This window comes from Pezoporus occidentalis, unplaced genomic scaffold (genome assembly GCF_034315485.1).
Source record: "Pezoporus occidentalis ecotype Australia unplaced genomic scaffold, CSIRO_AGI_Poc_V1 ctg16, whole genome shotgun sequence".
Taxonomy (NCBI): Eukaryota; Metazoa; Chordata; class Aves; order Psittaciformes; family Psittacidae; genus Pezoporus; species Pezoporus occidentalis.
Genome location: NW_026913425.1, coordinates 5,034,832 through 5,061,397, shown reverse-complemented (window position 1 = coordinate 5,061,397; position 26,566 = coordinate 5,034,832). Strand labels below are relative to the sequence as shown.

Here is a 26,566-nt window from a genome sequence, read left to right as displayed (position 1 = left end):
ATCCTTCCTGCTCTCATTATTTTGTTTTCTGCCTCGCATTCTTCCTCACTGGTATTAATCTTCCCACCGATTTTTTTAAACTCCATCTCAGCAATAAATAAATCAATCAATCAATCCATGCAAATATGAATCTGAATTCATGGCTTTTGTTCACTGCATCACCTCTTTCTCCTCTTACTCCCCATCTGAACATAAATAGCAGCCAGAATGCCAGGAGTTTTGTATTCTTTGCATTTTATGTCCTTTCTACTTTAACCTTCGCCACAGAAAGTATGTGCTAACTCACGGCCTAGGAGTGAAGAAGGGCTTTACTAAATGAAAGACCTGAACAATCAAAGGAGCAGGAGGGGCTACTGTTTGTCGGTGGTGAGTAGAAGCTTTATCACTCTGCTGTAGTTAGGAACACCAACAGCTGCCTGTCCTTGACATGTGATAACAGCTTATATTTTTATGCACAAGTACACTTAGCAGAAATTTAAGCAGAGAAAACAAAACACCCTATTCAAGACTTTCAGCCACCTCTTAATGGATCTTTACATTAAGATTCCAGAAGGGAGAATAGAGAAAGTTCAGCTGTGAAAAGACTTGGGAAGCAGAATTCTACATTTGTTAGTCATATTAAAACATATGCTGTCAAAATAACACCTTTCTCAACATGCTTATATACAATATTGGGAAAAAAAGCACCCCAAACTGGTAGCTTATTTTTACATATAGCGTCAGCAAGAGACAGTGGTTTTCTTGTAACACTTTGCACTTTTACCTCTTTGCCCAGCTTGAATCAGATTTACTGTCTCTGTATTTTAGGGCTGCCTTAGGTCATGTGATCACGTTAATATAATGGACTACAAGCATTAATGTCAAATCTTCCCAGTTTTTATACATTAATTTTATTAGACATCTTGTAACAAAGAAAACACATCAAACAAAAGAGTAATTCAGTAATTAACAGTCAAAAGTCTTTCACTTTTCAGTGAAGTGGAATTTGAATTAACATTTCCTTCAAACCAGTATGCCTTTAGGTTTGTTTTGCTGCTGCAGCTGTGAGACTGCTCAATTTTCTCTGTGCGCAAAGTGACCTTCATGAAATATCTGCCACTCAGTAGTCTTTAACTTCTTTTTTGACTTCCAGGCAACCTGCATTTCTTTATCCTTGCAGCCCATCAAGCTATGTTTGCTTATGCATTCCAGGGCACAGTATTAGCTCTCTGCACATCAGACCCCTCTCCCTTACCTAGAACACCTTCTGTTTAAAGCACTAATCAAATCTCCCCTGAACAGCTCTTCAAACTCCAGCTAGTGAGCTCAGATGGTTATGTAGTGACAGGAGATACTTCTCATCCCATACACTTTAGTTAGTGTATGCAGGTGCTATTAGCACCTGCTAGAGTAGCAGGCGCTATTATTTCATCTCTTCTTGTAATTCAGAGAATGAAAGAGCAAGAATGCAGATATCTCTCATGACTGTCAGATGTGTTATAAATACACTACTGAGGCAGTCAAACGTTGTAAAATTAAAGCAACTAGAAATCCTCCAGAGATCCATGTGAGTGGCTAAGATATTGTTAGATGGAAAGAACCGTGTTTCGCAAACAGGCTGACTGTATTTCCTGCCATATGCCAGCACATTTTCTATCAGAAAGACTTGGCTGGAACATGAATGGAATTTCCCTGAGCACTTCTAATGGCTAGGACTCCTCTTTTAACCTTTCTCAGCACCCACCCCCTTCTCAAACATTTGTATTCATCCACACCACATAAAGCAAAGCTGGGGGTGATTTTCAAAGCTGTCCATCCTGATTTTTCACCTAACCTAACAGCTTATGCTATTACACAAACAGGTGCAAACATTTCTGACAGCACATTCTCAAGCAGAGGGATTCCAAGTTTAGGTGTAGGAAGTGACTATCAGTACTGATACCCATCTGGTTCTGTGCAGCCCCATCAAGCATAGGCAGCTGCTGAAATCAGTGGATTTTCATACAGAGATATCAAGTTGTAATATAAGTCACAATGAGCACCACTACATAACAGTCCTCGTCTACTTCCCCATTTCTTAATCTTACAGGACAAAATTTAACATTAACAGTTATCCTCACCTGCTACAAAGTACTCCCTTATTCCTCATTTACCCAAACAACCTTTCAGTTAATTCCAAGCGCTGGTCAAATTATTTATCAACATGACAATAACAAAGCACTTAGTTTTAAAACCTCAAATGTTTACTTTCAACTGACAGTGAAGAAAAAAAATGCTAGCACTGAAGAAGTCTTCAGAATCCAAAATCTTTACATCCTTTGTAGAAATTCCAGTACTTTTCCATTGCAGTGCATGGTAGAAATTCCTCTTTGGGTACCATTATTATGTCATGGAATTGAAGAAAATGTGCCAGACTTTCCACTGAGTTGAACTGGACAGAAGAGCCTATTGAAAATGAATGCAAGTGATTACAGACTGTATATTAAAGTAATGGAAAGCAATTAATCACTGGCCCTATTATCTAGAAAGGTGTTCATATCTTGTTAGAACCACTTAAGCATTAGCCATCTGCAATGGAATCTGTAATGTGTCCTAGGAATCTTGTAGTGTTAAGACCCCGGCCATCTTATCAGTATCTCTCACTTGCACTCAGACTTCAGTGAGATAGCGGCCATACTACATGGTGCTCAGGATGAGAATTCAACCATCTTGGTCATTTTCACCTATGTATCAGGAAAATGCAGTTGTTCTTCAGCATTGCTTGAATTTCACGTATTATATCCACAACAGGTAAGTTTAGTCTACTTTCCCAAAATTAAGGAATCATTCTAACAGGGAATGCACTTGTACAGTCTCCAAAAGACTATATATAAAGGAAGGTGTACACCTGTATGCAAGAAATTGCAGGACTGAACAATGGTTATCTGCAATATTTAAATATCTGCTGGACTGAAACAACTATTGCAATGCACAAACTTAAAGCCCTTGTGTCAGTGCAGGAAAAGCTGAACTTTTACTTCTCATTGTTAAAATCAGTAACAAAATGACCACTGTAAAGATCCAGCAGGAAGAAATTTTACTAGACATTTTCTCCTTTTCTCATTTGAAACTTTTCTTCATTTTCTCAAATGAAAAATTTCTCATTTACTAGACATAACAGCACCGACTCCAAAAGACACTGGACTGTAGTTTTCAGTTACTTGCTTTTCTTTCATCATTCATCCATACTTTCTCCCCTTGGTACCCTTGCACAAAATATCAGAGCTCCTGAGCTGCCATAACCAGCCTAACACAGAAACCGCCAGTCAGGGTAGAATGTAGATGTAGCAGATGTTATCAAGAGAGGAAAGGCTGTCATGAAAGTAAGGACAGGTTCTGATTGTTGTGTTAGTTTTGGTTTGTTGTTTGGGTGTTTTTTTTCAAACACAACAGTGTTCAGATGCCAGACTGTAAGCAGTGGAGAAAGGCCTCATTGTAGTGCCTTGGATACAGAAGTAAATTTAGTAAGGTAAGGAGCACACAGGAAGGGTCTTTCTCTGCTTTCCTACCCTTGCTGTCTTCTTAGGTGCTCTCAGTTTTCTGCCATCTTCATGAACTACAAGATCAGGTATCAATCAGTACCAATAACTGAATGAGCTTTTTTCCCATAAATCTGGGAAAAACACATGTCACCCCTTAGTACTTTTTCCACAATGCTTGTCAAGGCTTTTCTGTCTCTGTTGGCATCTATTTTAGCATTATAGTTTTGAAACTATCCTAAACTGTGTTTCCATTTTGTTACAGTCTTACAAGACCTTGTCTCTGTGGCTGCTAAGAACCTGAAAATTGTATTTACAAAGAATTCCTGTTAGTGGTGAAACTTTATAAATGTCAGACCAAAATCTCCAGTTGCATTAAGGTTAGTCACCAGACTCACACTTCTGTGCAGAGTCACCATTTTATGATCATTAAAATAGCCCTTTAAAGATCACTTTTTAAAAATAGCTTTCCTCCTTGTTTTTCCAAGCAAGAAAGTGCTGGAACTACACAGAAATTAAGCATTTTATAACTATTTTACTTGTATAAAATGAATTTAAATGCTTTTGCAGTTTAAGCAACATATTTGAGTCAATTTACAGGTATGAGTTAATCCAGTTTCAATATTTCTGTGAAACAAGAGTATTATCGTATCTGAGGGAAAGAACTGATTTGCAGTATCAGTTTGTATCAGCAAAGTCAGAGTAGTATCAGCAAAGTCAGAGGAGATTTTATTCTGACTCAAATGGATCTGGTTCAGTGCAGCTAGTCTAGACGTGGGCTACAGATGAGTAAGCAAAGAGAATGACACACTTAAAGGTAACAGCATTTGATCTAGAGTAAAATACAAGGGAGTATTTAGAACAAAAAGCTACCTTAAGAGTTTTCAAGTTTCTTGGAAATTATCCACCCTCCTCTCAAGAACTTAGAAACAAAGATTAGTCACAATCCAGACTCTCAATAGTCCTTATCCATTCAAACCAAGTAAGGTCTTGTAAATGACAGCCAGTGTCTCGCATGAATATTTTTGGATCCTCTCATTCGTTAAGAACCTGCTGCTGAATTGAAGCACATGAGTTCTGCCCATGCTGGTGGTAATTTTGAAAATAACTTTTCTGTCAGCTGATCAGGACCTGGTACCTTGGAAAAAGAGATGTCTGTGGACAGACTGCCACTGTAAGTCTAGGTTCTGACGAAGTCCTATGCTTTCCTGTCTTGTTTTAGTTTTTTATTTCTCCCTGCTCCCCTCCTCCCTCCAAAATGCCTTTATTGTTCCCTGGGTCTCTCCACAGTTTTTGATTCACTTCATGTGATACAGATCTTTATTCTTTTTCCTCCTGTTGGAGGAATATGTTGGAGGACAAGGTCTCTGCCTTTACAAAACCAACCAGTATGGAGTGCTCTTTTTTCTAATACTCACACATATCATATCAGTCAAACACCTGAAGTTAAGGTGTCCATCCCCTAAAAAATACAAGCCAGCAGGGATTTTGGCTAATTGCTTTGTGATCATCTGTGTCCACCTCTATCTGATTTTGAAAGCACTTTTTTCCCCCTGAGAATTAATTTATCAAGTGATCCTAAATTATGCATGATGCATATTTTTTGCACTGGTAGTTATGACCCCCTGAAAAAAATCAAAGGTTATTTATAACATCTTACTAAATAAATAAATCATTTGAGTTTGGAAGCTACCTAATGGACTATAATGACCAGATACTTCATAGCACAGCTGTAATAGTGCCAGAAGGATTTAGAGCACCTTCTGATAGTACCTTAGCATACAGTTCATTCCTTCACATATCAGACACAAGTCACCATGAAAGATCTGTAGGCTTAGTTGATCATTTGCCTGCAACTAGAGCTTGCATAGCAATAATGTGGAACTTAATTCAAATTTCTACAATTCACTATTCTGTTCTTCTAGATAACATTCTAGATTTGAAAAAGTAACATGTATATAGTGGAGGAAGAATAGTATTCCTCAGAAGTTCATTCTGCTGTCCTTCAGTGAGACTGGCAAAACCGATGTCATAAAGCAGAAAAAAAGATTAGGTATGTAGACTCATTCTTTGAAAGTATTTAATAACAATGGCCTTTCTTGTTAAACTCTGTATCTGCATGGAAAAAGGACTTGTGGGTATGATTAAAGATTAAGAATTTATGCATTTTATTCTAAAGCATCACTTTCAAGGTTTATGCTGAAATCTCTGATTATTTTATGTTTCATGTATCAGAAAGTATTGTTCCCACAACACAGATCTGAAAATCTTATACTTTTCTGAGAGACAGGGTTAGGAAATCTTTGATTCTAAATGTCTGAAAAACTAACAATATTAATAATGCTTTATAGCTTTCTTGCAAGCGTTGCCTACATAAGTGATATAAATACAATATATTATTCCCCATTAAAACGTACAGCTACATCATAATTTTATACAGTAACTGTCTTGTCTCTTCTCCTAGATACATTTGGTATATGCCTGTTAGACAGTAATAAATACGTTACATAATAGAATACGTTCTGAACTATTATTCTTCAGGGTCCTTGAATCAGTGTATTAAGATGTAGTTAAGTTTTTTATTTAGCAATGTGGGGAACTCAAAACTTCCAATCTCTTACAGAAATCCATCAATGTTGCAGTATTCTATCAGCAAACATGAGAACAATTTAAATCTCAGTGACTCCTACCTTCTTCAGTATAGCTGTAACATCATTTTTCCTTAGAAGGTGAGAGAGGTATGATTGACGTATATGTAAAATACCAATCAGGAAATGTATACATCCTCCCACAAAAGAATCTACATTCAACACTGAATTTATACAGAAATAAAATATTATAAGTACTTTTAAAAAGCCCCATACTAGCTTATTCCATTTTTCTCACACAAGTATTTTTATACAGCTTTTTGAGAGGCCTTTCAGTTTCTCAATGAAGTCAGTCACTCTATTTAAATATCAAATACAGAGTTGGAATTCAACAACAACAAATGCATACACTAGTAGCCTTTATTAAAAGGCACTAAGATTGCTTTAAAATGATTCATAGGAGATTATTTCTTGGTATGACTAGCAGGGTGCACATTCACACCATACATATAACTTATTATTTTGAGTTATTATTGTATACTTGATACACTTGTATAATCTTTGGAAGTAAAATGCCTGGGTCTCTGAAATTATTTCTAACCATTTTATAAAACGTGAACTTAATGTGCCAAGATAGTGGATAAAAAGCAATTCCAGGGCCAACCTGGAGTAATTAAAACCAGAACAGTTTAAATTTTTTGCAGTTTATAGCACACTGGCATGCAGACTGGAAGAAACAGAAGACAAAGTCTAAATTAAGTTTCAGCTCAGGTCAGAACAGCTATTTGATAGAAAAAACAATAGCTCATGTTTTTCATGCACTGATAAAATCTACAGGAGCTGTGACTCATTCAGTGGGTTTTATGTACAGTAAAAACTTCTAGAGCTTTCTCATAGACTGTTATCATGTGTTGAATTAAAGACAGAATTGTTTTGTTTAGAAGACTTGTCCCAACTTTGCTGTAAGTCACTCCTGAAAAAAATCCCCCAAAGATGTGTAACATAATCTGAATGCTCACCAAGGAAGATCATCAGGTAGCCTCTTAAATGCTTTCATTTGACATGACATTACCAGTGTGTGGTGTCAAAAAAGTCTCTCTTCTCTGTTTCAACTGAAGCAGTAGCTGAAGCCACTGCCTCTGAAGCTTGCTGCTCATCACACTGCCTTTCTTTTATTGCTTTCGTAAGTCAGATAAGAAAAGATAGATGTATTCTAGGAAGATTATCTACAACAGTTCTGTTTGTCTTAGTCTTCTCTTGGTCTCCATGGGAACAGCAAAGCAGATAAAAAATGTTATAGTGCAGCTGATGAGTTAGGAAGATAGGTCAGTTATAAAAATGTTTCTTTTACAACTTGCTCCACAAAGTAAAAAGGCCAGAAAGCCAGTGTTTAAGGTTCTTGACTAGGAGTTGGTTTACTTTTAGCCAGGCTTCTTCAGGAAACATGGTTTCTGTGTGCAACAAAAAGAAGCAATGGTTACAAGTTTTAACAAGTAAGATTCCAACTAGGTATGTGGGAAAAAAAATCACCATGATCATGCTTAAGCACACGTATACCTTGTATGGACATGTTAAGGAATGTCCACCCTTGAAGATATTCAGATCTTGACTGGAGAAGGCACTTAAGCAACCTTATCGAACTTGGAAGTTAGTCTACTTCCAAACAGAGGTTGGACTAAAGACCTTCAAGGGCCCCACCTAACCTACATTAGTCTGCGGTTCAGTACAGTCACACTGTCATTTTTCAAGTAGTTCCCCAGTTTCACAGAAACCTGACTGATAGATAAGAAACTGAAATGAAATTCTTAGAACTGGCTTCCATGGCATGTAGTCCTCGAGAGCTGCTCTTTTTTTCTTTTTTTTAAACTTTTTTGCCTCCTAAAAAGTGAATTTTATGTGGCTGTTACTGGCAACATAGCTGAACTCTGAATCAGTCATGCATCATTCTACCTCATACCTTGCTGACAGTCAAATAAGAGTAGGTGAAAGATTTTGGAAAGGAAAAGTGTGCAGATAGAGGAAGCCTATACTTCAGTTATGGCATTCAGAGTTACTGGAAAATACATCTTCATAAATTCTGCTGACAAACTATGTGTTGCTTTTTAAAGTATGTAAGTACCTAAAGGTAATGCCTGGAACTTTGAAGTCCTGGAAGATACTTACAAATATTTTGTCTGCAAGACATGAAGGTGGGAAAACAGTATAACAGCTGCTGCAATTTGAGATACCTCAGAGAAGGAGAAAGATTATGGATTGAAGTCTTTGCCTACAATCTCACTTTGCTTCCAAAGTGAAAATACAAGGAAAATGCAGGTCATCTCCGTCTTCTACAGTCACATAAATGGGGGCATTTTGTAGCTGATGAGTATTCTGCTAAAGGTAACAGGGAAAACATTATTAGATGCCAGTGTTTTGGTTTTGTGCTCTTTGTTGTTGGTTTGTTGTTTGCTTGGTTTGGTTTGTTGGGGGTTTGTGTGGCTTGTATGATGTTTTGTTTTTTTTTTTAACATGTCCAAGTAATTCTCCTCTTCCGTATTATTACCACCATTATTGATGGTGATGATATAATTCTCAAAAAAAAGAAAAAAAATCAGATATACAGAATCAAGCTCTTTTAAGGCATCCCATTTTGTTAGAGAAAAAGAAAATAATATTAACCTTGGTGTTCTTAGTTTGAATCTTGCTTTTCAATCTCTAAACTACATTAATCATATTTTCCAACATGAAAGTAAGAATAGTAAAGATTTCTAGTGAAAGTAGTTTCTTACATAATGTCTGAGGCTGAGCAGAATCTGGGGCTCTGAACTGAAGTACTATACATATCACAAAATATATTGCAAGTTTTCAAGAACAGGTAATATTTCTTTGCGTTGCAATTACAGGGAGTTTTATACATATTGCAGGAAAAATATACTACAATGGGTTAGGTTTGTTGCTTGGACTAGTACCAAAGTAATATCTTCATCCAGTTCAAAGATACACATGAGATCCCTCTTCTGAGGAGTTTACAGTTCGAAGTCTAATGGCAGATTCTTGCAAATACACACACGTGATGCTTACTAGTGGCCCAATTTTACACCTATCTAGGAGGTATTGAAATACTGAATAGCTTGGTTTCATTCTACTGAAGCAATTCACTTGGATTTAAATATTCTCCTGCCAAGTCAGAAGTTTCAGCATCACAACTTTGTACTGGTGCGCAAGATGAGAAGACTGGTTGGCAAGAAAGCTGAAATTTAATTACTCTTGTAACATTTTCAGGACTAGTGAAGGCCAGAAAGTAAAGTAGTTAAAAGCCAATTTATATACCTGAGTTTTATAGTCAGAATTTATTTAGCGTGAAGTAAAGCAGCAATGCCATTGTGTATCTGACTGGTTCTTTGGAAACAATTGTAGAAGGCAAACAAATACAGCAAACCCATTTATGGGCTATGGGGCTTCTCATAGCATTTCCAAAGCTTCATTTAGAAGATTTCACTTTCTTCACTTCATTAAGGACACTCAATGAAATAATCACCCTGAGGCACTTACTTTAACAGGAATTCCCTTCTTAAGTAGGAGTTTGCTTTTCATAGTTTGCTTTCAAAAATATTTTTGGTCAGACTGTGAAACCTGAAAAGCTTCTCCTCAGAACTGAATGAGAAAGGTTTAGGATCTGTAAGACAGAGATGTAGAAACTGGACTGGTGGTTTTTAAAGGTTAGACAGCATGTTTAGCTCTTCCTTCCTTCAATTAACAGGGTAATTGTAATAGTATAAACGAAAATGTATATATGGAAAAACATTTGTGTGTGTTTCCAATGTACTAATTTTTGTCTTATTATGAATCTCTAATTTTGCATAATCCCCACTGTCAGTGGTTACCTTTGCTACAAAATGGATTTGCTATACAGGCTTATGATAGCAAGGGCCATATGTCTACAAAACTGTTATCTTGGTAAGCAGAACTAAACCTAGTAACTATTTTAGAAAACATGAATGTGGCTGTTCATCTCTTCAGCAGAGAAACACAATTCCTATGAGTTTTAATCTTTCCAATTCATTTAAATCTGGGTTGATACATAGATTTGAACATCATCTACTATACGATCTATTTTTTGTAACTCCGAATACCACCTCCCTCCAAATATTCTGCCCTGGCATTTAAGACACTAAGTCTACTTGCTTCTATTATATAAAAAAAAGAACAAAAAAAAAAAATCCAAACAAAACAACCAACCACAAAAAAACCAACCAAAAGTGGCATAACAAAGCATTTTTTTGCAGAGGATTCACAGATTCAGAGTTTACTTAAGTTTACTTAATCCTTTGTACTGTAGCTGCAGGGATAGACATATAGAAGCATAAAGAGTTGCCTTATAGCGTGGCTACACTTCCAGTTTGCAATGGCTGACACCATTACTGTCTCCCACAGCAGATCCAACTCAGCACTTGTTAGCCACTTCAGTGTAGAGTGTTACCCAACACTGGGCACAGTGGGGGTTTGAGCTGACTCCTCTGATTTTGCAAAGTGGTCAAACAGATCATCCCTCTGCGATGTAATTGAAGGTGGTATAGGCAAAAATCCTGGGTCGTAGTGCAGTAAGTATGGTTCACATTGTACAAATATTACAGATAGGGTTTAACGTGCAATCAACATAAAAATGTAACACTGAAACCACAAAGTTACAAGCTCAGTCAACTCCAAAAAGATCACAGCATCTTCAGGAATGGTTTCACTCTTCCCTTTAAATTAGATTACATGATATTATTCATCAATGCTTTTGTATCATATTTCTCCATCTAAATCCAGAAGGCATTTGTCTATGCTATTATTTTGTGGAGATATTTAACCAAGTATTTAAAATAATATGCAGTCATTTTGTTGACTACATCAAAACAACAAAATGTTTCTCGTTTGGACACAGGAGAGTTGAACATATTAAGCTCTGAAAAATGTAATTCAGATGACCCATGAGCAGAGTTGTAATTTCTCCCCAGCTCTCTTTCTCTCCCACACACAAATCAATTCCACACCACCTACTTTCTTTTTCCTTCTGTATCTCTCACATAGCCCTTGCACCCACCATTAGGATTTTTAGGCAGATAAAAACAGCCTTAAATTCCCTGGTAACAGCTGCTTCTCTTTCAGTGCATGTTTGCGCAACTTCTGCTTGTGGTAAAGATGGGGGTTTTGGCTGCATATTGCTTAGGTCAAAAGTCCCAAGAGGCTGAGCAATGGAGACAGTACCAGGACCCTGATGGTGCTGGTTGTGGTTGCTGGGATCCTTCGTGATAAAATTCTTTCCTGAGAGCATAAGAAGATCAAGACAAATTTGTTCTAAGAACAAACAGTACTGTTTAACGCTGATGGTTTCATGGCTTAATACAGAGAGGAGTTTGGGGTTTTATTTTTCTTAAAGGTAAATACTTAAGTTTTCGCTTAGCTTTATGCCACCTAACACATGTAAAGGCAGACTTCTGTTCCTTTACCAGTCCAGCCATAGCTGCTATAAGATGACTGCTTCTCTCTTTTTTTAAAATATATGTCATCATTGATAAAATTACATTAGATGCCACAAAAAATGAACTTGAAAAGTAGCCTACTAAATATATGTGTTTCGCTGCTTGTCTCAAGGAAAACAGAAACATATAATAACACATACGATCACAGCAAAACTATTCGTACTTGCTTTCATGCAATCTTATTGAGTTCAGCTACGCACTTTATCTGATACCTGAAAAAACATTAACATAAACCTTCTGAAACAGGCCCCGTAGTTCAGCCATTAAGAAATCATCTGGATTCCCTTGAAAACACTCTTTATTCCACGTAACTTTGGGGTCTTCCATGAAATAAAGGTGAGCAAGAGTTGTTCTAATCTTTACAGGTGGCTAACAATTACTAAAGGCAGCAAGAGACTGCCAGAGCACAAGGATTGCACTAGTTATGCTGTTTCCCAAAGACCATCTTCCTGAAATAGCAATGTGCAAAACGAATGTACAGATTACACTTTTTCTAACAACTGGATGTGGTTTTAGTTCAAGTGACTTTGCTGGAATTTCAATATGAAATATCTAATGCCAATATCTGCTCTGCAACTTACAACTGTTTTTCAGCTGACATCCGCGTATTAACATGGCTTGTTATTCTTGGTCCTTTTTAGCAAACATTACGTCATCATTACATGTACCAGAAAGCACAGAGGAATAAATTCCAAGCCACATAATCACTGTTTCTTCTTCTTTTCTATATACAGATAGTCTAAAAGTATGTTTACTTTCTTAATGTTTAGTTCTCTCTCGGGCTTGAATGCAGTAATTCCTGCTTTCTGCTAGTGTGATCCTAGAAGAGACTAAAGGCTCAGACTCAAACATGGGGCATAAAGTGAAATTTAGTTAGGATTTAGGTGACTAATTCCAAAACTGCAATCTTTAAAGCTTCAGTTACATACCTGCATTTGTCTGGGACTACTTTACTTAATGTGCTCTTCAAGTTTTTTGTGTTAACGTTCCTCAGGTATCTAAAAATCTGCTGCTACACTAACCTTGAAGCACCTTAATCTCAACCAAGCTGAAAAGCTAGGACTAGGACACTTCTTATGCTGGCAGCCACAGAAGAGCAATTCCTTAACCTGTTTTTGCCTAGGGACCTTGATTTGGTCAAGGTTCTTAAAACATGCTTCCTAAACTGGGCTCTATACAAAGTTCAGTGGTAGCCGCTTCTTTTTTGAAAAAGATCACTGGACACAGCCACTGCCTGTATCATTTTCTTACCTCTTCATACAGCAGCTCAATGAACACTAAGCTAAGATATGGGAAACTGGAAAGAATGTGTGAAAGGGGTATTTAAAATAATAGGGTATTTAAAATAATAGCATTCTCCTCCAAAAATGCTCAAATTATCAGGCCCCAGTCTTCTTTTTAAATGATATTCTGGGATACATAGAAAAATTTCAATTCAACAACACAGTAAAAAATAAAAATAAAAATTGATTTTCCACAAAAGGAGGATGAATAAAATACACACACATTTTAAGTACATTATAGAGATAAAAGAGTGCCTCAGAATGTCCCCAGGCAAGTGGAACAGAATAGCTCACATCCACACCAGCAAATTTTCCTGTGCTTTCAAGCAGAATGCCTATAGGCAAAGTGCCTGTTGGGAACTGCCCCTGGAACAATCTAACTCCTGAACAGGGCCTGGAAGCCATCTGGGAGCTACCTGATTCCTGTAACTGTTCTCACAATACAACAGCGCAGGTTAATCTTCTTCTGGAATGACTTAAGGCACTGTTTGATTTATCTGTCCACACAGTACCTGGAACAGAACTGAAACTGAGAAAAGAGAAACTTTGGCTTTCTCTCCCTCATTTTCTCACCTAGGGCTAATGGTTAGGCATTACTGTGATCTTAAATTACGTCTGACAAAAAAAAACCAACTTCTTTAACTACCTTTCCCAGATTACACTGGACTGTGAAAAACAGGAAAAAAACCCCACCAACTTACTGATATTCAGGCTGATTTTTGTCTGTCAAGAGTATTTTTTGAATAAATGAATTTCTCTGTTTTCGAAGTTACAGTATTTATCGTAAATTTTCCACTATAGGAATAATTTTCAAGAACTAGTGGAGTACTCAAAAACCTATTAAGCAGTTAAAAGACTAAATACATTTTAAGTCACTTACAACTGGTATAAACTTAGGTTATGAAGCAGGCCAAGGTAAACTCATCATCTGGATGCTCTTAGCCTGAAGCAAATTCCAGTCGAACATGGTACTTTGAATACCAAATCAGTTATTTTAAATTATTATTTTTTAATATTTCAATTTATTTTAATTTATTTCTAGTATGATAACAACAAATCAAGCCTGGTATTCCAGTTCATGTGAGTGAGGTGCAGTGTCCCAACAGTTAAAGGAACCAACCACAAAAGCCCAAAAACTTTTCAGCTTTGAAACGCAACAAGCAGTCAAAGGGACTCGAGTTTCCCTGGAAACACATGACATATCAAAATTAGGCTGAAGTTCTAAAGTCTGCTGGGCCATTCTAAAGAAAATGTTCAACATAATTTTGTCATATCAATGCACTCTGCTTCTTATGGCTGTTTGTTTTTGGAGAATAATCCCCCTAGTTATTCATGTTGCTTGGGCATACCAGGATCTCCACCAACAAAGAATATTTAATATGATTTTAAGATGTACATATAATTAAAACTTATACTAGTGTATATGAGTTTTCAACACAATAAAAGAAGTATTAAATTAGCTTATTAAAACTTCAGCATACATAAAATATTTATAATGTAAATTGCTACCTAAATATTATTTACATAGCAACTGAGTCATTAGTATTTATTTTCTTCACACAACCAATTTATGGAAGAAAAGAAACATTCTTCTTTAGAAACCATGTGTAAGTTCTGGCATTATCTATATTTCAAACCCAAGATCTGTGATAAGCACATAGCTCAGGAAAAAAAAAAAAATCAGGAGGCAACTGAGGAATTTTTGAATTTAAGCTCTTTAGAAATCACTTTCTGATGCTTCTGTCATGGTGAATAGTAGATTTTAAGTGGTACATACCCAAAGGCATTCTTTCTTGTGAGGGTAATTCTGCGTCTTCAGAAACTGATACTCCTTCATCAAGAAATTTTGACAACTGTGTCCCAAGATATGTAACCTGTAAAAATATACCTAAATGGATGCCTGGTGATTTTAACTAGTGCATTTTCGTCTGATAGGTGTAAAAATTCCACTTTTCTTATAAAACTGAGTTTATGCACTTAACAGTTTAATCTGTGTCTGTCAAGGTCAAGCAGAAATTCTGCTAATTTGAATTCTGAATGAAAAAAAGCATAATACAACGCATCTGCAAAGCCTTCTTACACTCCACCAGTATTTTTGCAACATTTGTCCCTGACACACTGACATTTCTGTAAATTTGGTCCTTTCCATTCTAACTACCTTTTAGCTTTTTCTGTAAATTTGGTCCTTTCCATTCTAACTACCTTTTAGCTTTTTCTGTCAGCCTCTTAATCATCTTTAAAACTCCTCTTTCAAAGCACTGATAGCTTACAGAGTGGGCATTCCACATTCTCTCAGCGCTTGTGTTAGTTCATCACTGTACAGTTACAGCTATGTAGCTTTTTCTTTGCTGCTTATTCATTAAGAGTAAAAAGGTTTTAAAATTGAGGCTTGTACCCTCTTTTGAGAGATCCAGATTAGTGATGTATTGCTATTTTTGGAGTAAAGTCAGGCCTACCTTATTCCATGCATACTTCCATGTCACATAAATATCATTTCCTAGTAGGTCTTTAACCCAATGAACTGGATTCTGCATTACTTGTCCCTTACTGGTTCTGATCTTGCCATTGTTTAAGAGCGCAGCTTTATGACTAAATTCCTAAAAAATGAAAGTCAGGAAGTAGTTTTCAATTTATAAATTAACAAATCTGAATTAATATCCTTAAAACATGAAAAAAAATACTGAAGAATAATATAGCTGAAAATAGCTAATTCTGTTTCTCTCTGAAAAACAAAGAAAAAAAAAAGCCACTATCAAAAACTGTAAATGTAAAATAACGTGATTTATTTCACCAGAATAAGATGTTTTAGCCACACTAATACCACTGCTGGAGGACAAATCTCCCTACTTGTCTTTATCAGAACTGTATTTGCATCTTAGATCCTCTTAGAGATAATATGGCTGTGAATAAATTAATTTGCAACAGTGAACCCAGGAATTGACAAGAGGCAATTCTGTGCAACCAGAAACTGTTACACAAATGCAATCTTCCTTACACTTGTGGAACATGTCACAGTGAAATTCCAGCAATGATTCAAAAATGAAATATATTTGCATATAAACTTATGTCAAGGGACAACAATTACATGTTTTAGGAGGAACCTGATAGCCTTATCTTATGCAAAATAAAGTATAATATGTATTTATTGTTGTCGCCTCTTTGATAGTGCTAACACAGCCCAACTCTGCAAACATACAAGCATGGCTTATACTATTTATAGTTCAGTATATTATGATTATTATATGATATGATATTATATTATATGATATTATATTATGTTAACCTAACTGGTCTCAGTTAAGCTAACACAGCTAAATGCAAAAAATTAGTTGTTGATAAACTAAGCTACAACGTAGTAAGGTTGCTTAACCTGCCTAAGGTTAAACAATCAGAGTAAGAGGAAATGATCCACTAGTAAACACTGAACTGGCCTCCTACGATATCCACTGGCTTGGAGTGTCTATAAGAATCTAAATTAAGATGTCTGATGAACACTCCAAACACTATTTTGATGAACACTCAATCCAGTTCATTGTTTCACAGTTTAGGTGAAACATTCAAAAACTGCATTATGCCTGCCAAAAGCTAACCTTAAGTAAGGACTGTGTACCAGCTCTATGCTGTTATTTAGTACATCTCTACAATGATAAAGAAGGAAACTTTACTGGTCATCTCTTTGCAACACAACAGACACTGGCTTCTAAACTTCTATCTTATAGCACTGTTTTCCAAGACATAAATGAGGGTCATTTTCATTCTTGTAAAAATTGTTGACTTCTCCATACTCCAAAACATCAACATTTCAATATAGGGTTGTAATTCTTTAAGATCCACATGCATCATGGCAGTATCACAGGTAACAGCCTTGATAAATCACAGTACACATACTGAATTCTTCATCCTTTCACTTAATCATCTTGAGGTTCAGAGGAATATTACATGTCCTTTAAAGAAAAGAAGCATGTGTATATACCTATGACACAGCCCAATGTAGAAGCTTGTGACTTACTCAGCTGCCTTGTATTACAAAACACAAGACCACAAGAAATGGCCACTCTCAGCAGAAAAGCATTCCTGAGCAGATTATAGGTGCAGAAAACAGAGTCTTTTCCACATTAACTACACCTGGTGCTTTGGCTGAAAAGACCCCTTCATATTTTAATCAATATGTTGCCCTGGAAATTAACAAGCTCACAGCTGGGAATTCAGTAAATAATTCTATCATTTGCTCAATACTAAGCCAGTCCCTTGGCAGCTGCCTCACAAATCTTCTCTGTATTTGCAGGCACAGGGATGTACTTTTGTAGCAAAAGAAAAAGAGGTATTTTTTTGGTTGTGGGGTTTTTTTACATATGCTTTATACCAGACTGTAAACTATGGAACCAGCTGGCATGTAAGGAATTTTGCATATATTTGTGTCTAACGCAGCGCTATGAAATCCTTGATGTAACATTTCTTTATTTGAGGGACTTGACAGTTGCTTCCAAGAATCGCATTAAGTCATAAAAACCTTAATGTTCCTGCTACTTCCAATATGAAAATCACGTATTACACAATGTAGACCAACCAATGATTCCACTCTGGTTTTAGCAACAGGAAACGTTAAGAAGCTGGTAAGGCAAAGTTAAGAAATAAACTCTACATATGCAATATTCTGGGTGTTAAAATTATAGGCTAACAGAAGATGCCATTCATAGCATTTCCCTTCCAAACTCATAACAAGTTATATGTAACCAATGAGTAAAAATTTTCAATACTAAGTGCTGAAGATGCAGACTAAAACATGAGAACTGCTCTTTCCCCATTTCAGTGTTTTGCTTTGTTTGTTATTGTGGTTTTTTTCATTATATGCTAATATTAACATTATTATATTAACATTATTATATCTCAGTAATTACCTGCAGTTTGAATTCTAAAACATTTTCTCCTGGCTTAATCTTTCCCAATTCAAGTAGATCTATCAGCTGAAGCTTCTTCTTATTTCTTCGTCTACACCTCACTTGGATTTGTTCACATTCTTGATTACTATAGCTCTGGGAAGCTTTCTCACTGAGATTTACTGGATAATCTGTATTTGAGGTATGATTTGAAAGTACCAAGTTGGCATTAAACGAGTTCTCAGCACTCTGGAAGATCATTTGCTGCAAAGTATTAGGGAAGTTCTTTGTAGATTTTGACAAAATTATTCGCTGTTGCTGCTGCTGGAAAGCTTCTTTCTCATTTTTGTATCTCTGTAGACCCTCAACTGTAAGAACCTGCTGGCAGTCACTGCCTGGCTGACAGACATTGTTATTGACAACAGTGCTTCGGGGTTCTACAATATTGAATACCTTTGTCACTGAAGTGGGATTTAAAGACTTGTTTCCTTGTTCTGCAATTGCCACACAATCAATGTCTGTCTGCTGTAAGTACTTTGATTTAGCAGTGGAAACAGTAGGTTCTGAAGGCAATGTCACCACTTCTAGAGCATTTGTCAGTTTTGACTTGTTGTCGAAGGGATATTCTCTTACTCTGCTTTCATATGCCAAAGCATGATCAAAAGCCTCTTTGCTTCTAATTGCTTCTTTATTTGCTCCTGTCTCATTCAAGCAGATGTGTGGATGTTGGCTGCAGTCCTCAGCTGGAAATCTATATTCTAAAGGGAGATGGGCTTCTACTCTGTTTCCATCAGGCATGCTGGCACCAAGCCCCATGCTAAATGTAACTACATCAGGACACACAATTTCATCAGCAGTTAAACTTTGTCTTTCATCATTTCCACAGGAAATAACTGAGTTTGAGATCTGCTTCTCTGAACATGGTGCACTGAACACTTTCTTTGTTTTTCTGTAATTTTGTATTTTCTGGACTAATTTTTCCTGGTTTTGGGCAACAGTCAACAGACTCTTTTGCCTAGAAGCAAGGTTAACTAATTGTTTCCTCAGTGCTCCTTTTTTAAAAGATTCTACTGAAGCCCTGTAGAAATGGAAAACAGAAACAGCTTAACACATGTAATCCATTAAGAACAGGAATATGTTTCAGAGGATTCTGCCAACACCTGAAATTTGAACAATCTCTTTATCATGCATGAAGTTTACAGTTCCAATCCCAGGCCCAACAAACTGCAGAATCCTGCCTAGAAGTAGGATGCAAAGCATCAGAAGTTCAGTGATAGCCTTGTCCTTCTATACCACCCTTCATACACAGAATCAAAATTGTCTGTTCACACGGGCTGCTCTTTTACTACTACAAATCACAACAGTTCATTGAATTCAATGCCTTTGCAGCTCTCATTTCGAGCCTTTTAAAATGAACTCAGGATGAGCTACTGAAGGATGACACTACCACAAAGTTTTTATGTGGTACACAACAAAACATTTTATGAAGCCGCAACTGTAACACCCCATGATCCTGCTCTCTACCTCAGCTCATCTGCCTCTGAGACTCCTTCACCACAGGACCTCCCCCCTTTCCTGCTGGAAGGGAATTCTTTATTTTCCTCACTTCCTTTGGCATAACAGCCACCAGAACAGTATAATACTCTTTCCTCCTAACTTCCCCTGAGATAAGTGATTGCATCACCACTCTGGCACCACGCTGGGACGACAGAGGAGTACCACATGGTGTGGGAAAAGGGATAGCAGCATGGTTTGATTTTAACTTCACTCACAGCAGAAGTGCCATGCAAGTAACACCATCCTAGTGAGAGAGAGGTACAGCAAGACTAATCAGTGCAGAACAAGGACACCCAAACCATAGTGTGACAGTATTGGTGTCTATGTTGTGATATTGCTTACTATCACATGTGTTTAGAATCTGTGATATGATCAACATATCAGCATATAGTTTATCACTGATACGCATAAGCCTTGACAACTATGGACTCCTAAACAGGCCAGTTAGGCTCCACAGTTTTCTAGCATTGTTTCTTCAGGAAATTATTGTTGCTTTATTCCTATACAGATACAGAAGAACCTGCTACTGAAAAGGCAAAGATAGTGTGACTAAAATGATAAAGGCAAAGTAACTTAACAGCCACTGACAAATAGGATGCTTTTTTCCCCATTTTTCTTAGGTGAGAGATACAACTTAATATCTTCAAATGAATGAACAGAAATGGAAAAGTGTTAGCAGGCTAACTAACTGAACAACAGAAAGATGGAAAATGTTATGATGGCTCCTGATTTTCTGTACATTTATGTATTGTGTGACAAAAGCTTATATGCTAATTAGTTAAGAAAATGTTCAAGATATAATGAAAAGGAAATTTAATGTAATTTGGCATGTACCTCATTGCTGTTAAATAGATGTTGCATTAGCTGCAAGGTACCTGCAATACCAAGAAATATTTATCATTTTGCTCTGGAACGGTTTCACTTTCAATATCAGAAGGCTGGTAAGTTTGTGTAGGCATTAGTTTTACTATTCTTGTTTCTTAATTTAGTCACTGGTTTGTTCACAAGGATGATGTGGAACCCTAACTTCTCTTCACATAAAATCCTCTCTTTTTTTTTTATTATCTGTATAACCTATGTATCTTACATTTTATAGTTGGTAAAATGGTCTGTGACTGAAACATTTCAGAGTCTTTGCTCAACCAGCCTATATGTTTTGTCATGTAACTACCTGAAAGCTGTGAACTGTTGCTTTTACATGACCAAATGAATACTGCTTGCACAAACAACATGCAGACATGCTCCTCAGAGGGCTTCAAAGCATCCACTGAATACAATGCTACATTGTTAGCTGAGCACTCACCACATGACCAGCATTTAGGCAGTCTCTCTTAGAAGGAAGTATAAAGAGGCTTTGTGAGAGCTGGCAGCAGGAACCTGAAAATTCACAGTCCATGCTCACACTGAGGTGAGCATGCCCAGCTCACATTTGAGGTGTCCTTACAGAAAAGGAACATCTGCAAGCACACTTTAAGCCATTGCTTTACACGGCTCTTGGGGGCTCTTGGTTGATCACTCCCAATGTAAGGGTGCTAAAGAAACAAAACCGGAGGCAGGGATGCTACAAGTAGTGCTACGGCTTTCCTCCATGATGTTACAAATGTACTCCAATTGCTCAGTACTTCCATTTCCTCATTTCTGCTTAGGAATTTTCCACACCTTTTTTATGTTCACTACCTAATTTCAGTTTTCATTGTATGGACAGCCACTGATTAGTATACATGAGCTCTTTCTTGATGTAAACTCTTAATGGGGATAAGAGAAGCCAATACACATCATGCTTCCACAAAATGTGAATGAGAACCACATAGTTTTACTTGCATTCTACTGTATGCTCACCTTCTAACAATTTCTATCACTACTGCTGTTAAGAATAGCTTCCTTTAAATACAGTCCTTTTATTTTAATTACCTGTATTTTTTAGCAAGTGTATCCCTTTCTGCTTTCTGTTTTGCAAGCATTTCATTCAAAGTATCTTGCAACTGAGACAGCCTTTGGATATATGTATCTGTCCAACAATTTGATACAATCAAAATTATGACAATAAGAGGTGGAAAATAATTACATTAATAACATTTTTAATGTAGCTATATTTTTCTAAAATGACAGAAGCAATTATAGATTCTTCTTCATATGCCCTGTCTCTTAGCCATGTAACATATGGGAGAGAGAGTTCAGAAGTCATGACCAGTGAATGCCACTGGGATAACATGCTAGACATTTAATCTAATTCCTGAAACTCTAAACCAGGAAAAACAAGCTTTCCATAATAATGAAAAATGGGAAATTACAGGATTAAAAATGTCATTTATAAAATGTTTCCCCAGACTTGTTTCATAGTATGTACAAGTATTTATTTACTTAGTAAATTACAAAAGTATAAAAATATCACTCTTATTAAGGCAGCTTAATAGGGAATTTTAATCTACTATTTACAATAGGTTTTACCGCATGCAAATACCTTCAGTATTTTATTCTACATTCTAAGTTTGTCAATGTACTTCTATGTTCTTGTTCAGTCTTGTGCTTCTTCACAAGTAATAACTATAATTTAGTTTAAGAGATGCCTTTGTCAGTAGTGGTAACAGTCATCATGCTAATTTCTCTTACTCCCCTAACAGGAGAAGTTTGATAGTTCTGTTTTGCTTATTTGTGAAATTGCACTGATCTCTGCCTATAGGCTTATCTATTGTATCATCTAAACCACAATTTTCAAGAAAACACATCAATTTTAATTAACAGTTCATAAACACAAATTTCAGTTGGAAGCCATAAATCAGCATTAAGTCTGCATTTATTTTTAAAATTAACTAGTTTAAGTACAGTTTGAAAGCTCCACCCTATATTCAGGAAAATAAATTTAAAACCCCCTTCCTTTCTGTGAGTAAGGAAACCTGTTCCATGGGCATGAGTTGCTAGGCATGCGTAAACAGCCCTGCCTGGATAGCAAGGGCAGCTTTGGTCAAAGGTATTCCTGCAGCAAGCTTTGCCACTTGAACAGTCACAGCACAGACACAATAGACTTAAACTGCTATGCAGCACCAGCATCGAGATCTCCAAGAAAGTCACTGTCACTTAGTAAACTCTTGAGATTAATCTGAACTGAGATTTGATAGCCTAAGACAATCATAGGGATATAGAATGGTTTGGGTTGGAAAGGACCTTAAGATCATCTAGTTCCAACCCCCCTACCATGGTCAGGGACACATCCCACTAAACCAGGTCACTCAAAGCTCTGTCCAACCTGGCCTTGAGCACCACCAGGGATGGAGCATTCACAACTTCCTTGGGCAACCCATTCCAGTGCCTCACCACCCTCACAGTAAAGAACTTCTTCCTTATATCCAATGTAAACTTCCCCTGTTTAAGTTTTAACCAGTTACCCCTTGTCCTATCACTACAGTTAAGAGTCTCTCCCCAGCACCCTTATAGGCCCCCTTCAGATAACTGGAAGGCTGCTATGAGGTCTTCACAAAGCCTTCTCTTCTCCAGGATGAACAGCCCCAACCTTCTCAGCCTGTCTTCATATGGGAGGTGCTCCAGTCCCCTCATGGCCCTCCTCTGGACTTGTTCCAACAGTTCCATGTCCTTTTTACATTGAGTACATAGACCTGTACACAATACTCCAAGTGAGGTCTCACAAGAGCAGAGTAGAGGGGCAGGATCACTTCCTTTGACCTGCTGGTCACGCTCCTTTTGATGCAGCCTAGGATACAGTTGGCCTTCTGGCCTGCAAGCACATACTGCAGCTGGCTCATGTTAAGTTTCTCATAGACCAATAGCCCCAAGTCCTTCTCCGCAGGGCTGCTCTGAATCTCTTCTCTGTCCAACCTGTAGCTGAGCCTGGGATTGCTCTGACCCAGGTGTAGGACCTTGCACTTGGCATGGTTAAACTTCATGAGGCTGGCATTAGCCCACCTTACAAGCATGTCAAGGTCCTTCTGGATGGAATCCCTTCCCTCCAGCGTATCAACCGAACCACACAGCTTGGTGTCATCAAACTTGCTGAGGGTGCACTCAATCCCACTGTCCATGTCACCGACAAAGATACTGAACGAGACTGATCCCCACATTGATCTCTGAGAGTCATCACTCGTTACTGGTCTCCAACTGGACACTGAGCCATTGACCACAACTCTTTGCATGCAGCCATCCAGCCAGTTCTTTATCCACCAAGTGGTCCACCTATCAAATTTATGTCTCTCCAATTTAGAGACAAGGATGTCGTGTGGGACAGTGTTGAACACTGCGCAATTCCAGGCAGGTGATGTAAACTGCTCTGTCCCTGTCCACCAGTTCTGTATCCCCATCATAGAAGGTCACCAAATTGGTCTGGCAGGATTTCCCCTTACTGAAGCCATGCTGGCTGTCACCAACCACCTTGTTGTCTTTAATGCACCTTAGGATGCTTTCCAGGAGAATCTGCTCCACAATTTTGCCAGGCACAGAGGTGAGACTGACTGGTCTGTAGTTCCCTGGGTTGTATATTTTCCCCTTCCTGAATATGGGGGTTATATTTCCCTTCTTCCAGTCATCAGCAACTTCACCTGACTGCCAATCATCATATTTGAAAAATCATGGCAGTCAGGTGAATTTCCCGACAAGGTGGTTGGTGACAGCCCACATGGCTTCACTAAGGGGCCCTGCAGACAAGTATTTAGGGGTGTTGGTTGATGAGAAACTTAAATAATGAGCCAGCTGCAGTGTGTGCTTGCAGTCCACTGTATCCTGGGCTGCAACAAAAGGAGCGTGACCAGCAGGTCAAAGGAGGTGATCCTGCCCCTCTACTCTGCTCTTGTGAGACCTCACTTGGAGTATTGTGTGCAGTTCTGGTGTCCTCAACATAAAAAGGACATGGAACTGTTGGAACAAGTCCAGAGGAGGGCCACGAGGATGATCAGGGGACTGGAGCACCTCCTGTATGAAGACAGGCTGAGAAGGTTGGGGCTGTTCAGCCTGGAGAAGAGAAGGCTTTGTGAAGACCTCATAGCAGCCTTCCAGTTATCTGAAGGGGGCCTATAAGGATGCTGGGGAGAGACTCTTAACTGTAGTGATAGGACAAGGGGTAACTGGTTAAAACTTAAACAGGGGAAGTTTACATTGGATATAAGGAAGAAGTTCTTTACTGTGAGGGTGGTGAGGCACTGGAATGGGTTGCCCAAGGAAGTTGTGAATGCTCCATCCCTGGTGGTGTTCAAAGCCAGGTTGGACAGAGCCTTGGGTGACATGGTTTAGTGTGAGGTGTCCCTGCCCATGGCAGGGAAGTTGGAACGAGATGATCTTAAGGTCCTTTCCAACCCTAACTATTCTATGATTCTATGGACAGTGGCTTAGCAACTTCATTTGCCAGCTCCTTCAGGACCTGCGGGTAGATTTCATCAGGTCCCAGGGACTTACACATGTTCAGGTTCTTAAGGTGCTCTCAAACCAGATCCTCTCCTACAGTGGGCCCAAGATCTTCATTCTCACAGTCCCTGCATCTGCCTTCTGAGACTTGGGTGGTGTGATCTGAGCATTTGCCAGTGAAGACTGAGTCAAAGAATTCATTAAGAGCCTCAGCCTTCTCCAAATCCAGGGTAGCCAGTTATCCTGTTTCCTTCCAGAGAAAGCCCACATTGTCCCTAGTCTGTCTTTTATTCGCAACATACCTACAGAATCCCTTCCTGTTATCTTCCACATCCCTAGCCAAGTTTAATTCTAACTGGGCCTTAGCTTTTCTAACTTGGTCCCTAGCTTCCTGGACAACATCCCTGTTTTCTTCCCAGGCCACCTGTCCTTGCTTCTACCAAATTACACCTCTGGACAACAGTACTTCTGAAATTGCCCATCATCCACAGTGCCTGCCTTAAAGTTTTCTCTTTTTTTCCCTCATAGATTATTTTAGGATTTTGAAAGTCCAGCCACATTAGAATCAAAATGATGCGTATGTTACTTTACATATAGGCAGAGTATTCTTGACCATGAAGGGGCTCATGTATTTATCACTGAATAATGTTGCTAACAGTGTGCATTCTTATCTATTATACATCTAATATACCTAATATATCTATCAACTATACTACAACCAATATTATTTTTAAAATAATTATATTACCAATTATAATTATTCGTGACTTCCCGCCCTGAAAAAAAAAAAAAGTGAAAAAACTGAAATTTATGTCTACCCGCATCTTTGGAAGTTCTCAATTCAAGCAGCAACAGTTCTTTTTGCCTCTTTTCTGCATCTTGTATGGCAGCAACAGGCTCCTGTTGATAAATATAGAAATGATGTTAAGAAATAGAGCCAAATGCACCATACAAAACATGCCATGACAAATGGCCTGTAGGTTAAGTACTGATGGACTCAAGTAATACCAGGCAGGGTATAGCAGTAACGGGAGCACTGGTAACATAGACATATGTATTACCCAATGTATGCTCTGCAAGGGGCTGTCACATCCTGGTTTTGCCTAGGCATTCAAACTAGTCCATGTTCAGGATCCCACCCCTGAGCACACTACAGGGATTAGACAGTGAATCTCACCATGACAGCATCACCTAGACAATGTAGACAAGACTACAGATACCAGCAAGAGCTGTCTTAACATACAACTTATGCAAAAATATTCCTGTCTGTTTTGAATTAAGATTAAACAATTTCTAAATACCTTAATTATCATGAAGAAAAATCATTACTCTTTCAAAGAGCCATTTTGGAAATGTGATGAAAAGCCTCAGGATTCCTGACCTTTTTTCTATTCATATAGGCAATAAGAAATATATATAAGTATTACCACTGTTTGCACAACAAATAGAAGTGCAAAGGAATCATGAACAGAGAGAAGTGATAACATACGCACTTGCACACTGTAAACCACAGTTTATATACTGTAAGCCTCTGCATGATGATGTTTTCTACATACATTCTAAAGGGTTAATTATTTAAATTATATTTTCATGTTATTCAGTCAGTAAATAACACTGCAATAATACACTGTAAAGCAGCTTAACAAAATTCTGTTATCTATACTTACCACACTGTATTTCTCACATTGTGGCTCCAAATCTGCATTATCATTTTCACAGTTGCTGTAACAAGGATATTTTGATCTTGATCTAGAAGGATCTCTCATTCCTATGCAATTAAGAAAAAATAAATAGAATTTAAAATGATTTTGCATGAGCATAATAGGTTAGATTAGCTAATGTAGGTTACAAAGACACAATGGCAGATAACATCATTAAAAATATCTTGTAGATGCAAATGAGATTGAATTTAGG

The 26,566-nt window shown here is 37.7% G+C and overlaps 1 protein-coding gene across 1 annotated transcript in view; it reads right to left on the bottom strand.

Annotated features, from left to right (window-relative positions):
• Positions 1–1,811: 1,811 nt before the first annotated feature.
• Positions 1,812–26,566, bottom strand: part of ANKRD31 (ankyrin repeat domain 31) — a 66,042-nt gene continuing 41,287 nt past the window's right edge. Inside the window, exons 19-27 of the mRNA XM_062612397.1 lie at positions 26,320–26,420; positions 25,471–25,552; positions 21,218–21,314; positions 17,771–18,827; positions 15,329–15,469; positions 14,650–14,746; positions 11,181–11,371; position 10,804; positions 1,812–2,424 (exon numbers count right to left, since the gene is read on the bottom strand). Coding sequence (XP_062468381.1) covers positions 2,273–2,424; position 10,804; positions 11,181–11,371; positions 14,650–14,746; positions 15,329–15,469; positions 17,771–18,827; positions 21,218–21,314; positions 25,471–25,552; positions 26,320–26,420 — 1,919 coding nt within the window. The 3' untranslated portion in view covers positions 1,812–2,272. The remainder of the gene's footprint in view (positions 2,425–10,803; positions 10,805–11,180; positions 11,372–14,649; positions 14,747–15,328; positions 15,470–17,770; positions 18,828–21,217; positions 21,315–25,470; positions 25,553–26,319; positions 26,421–26,566) is intronic.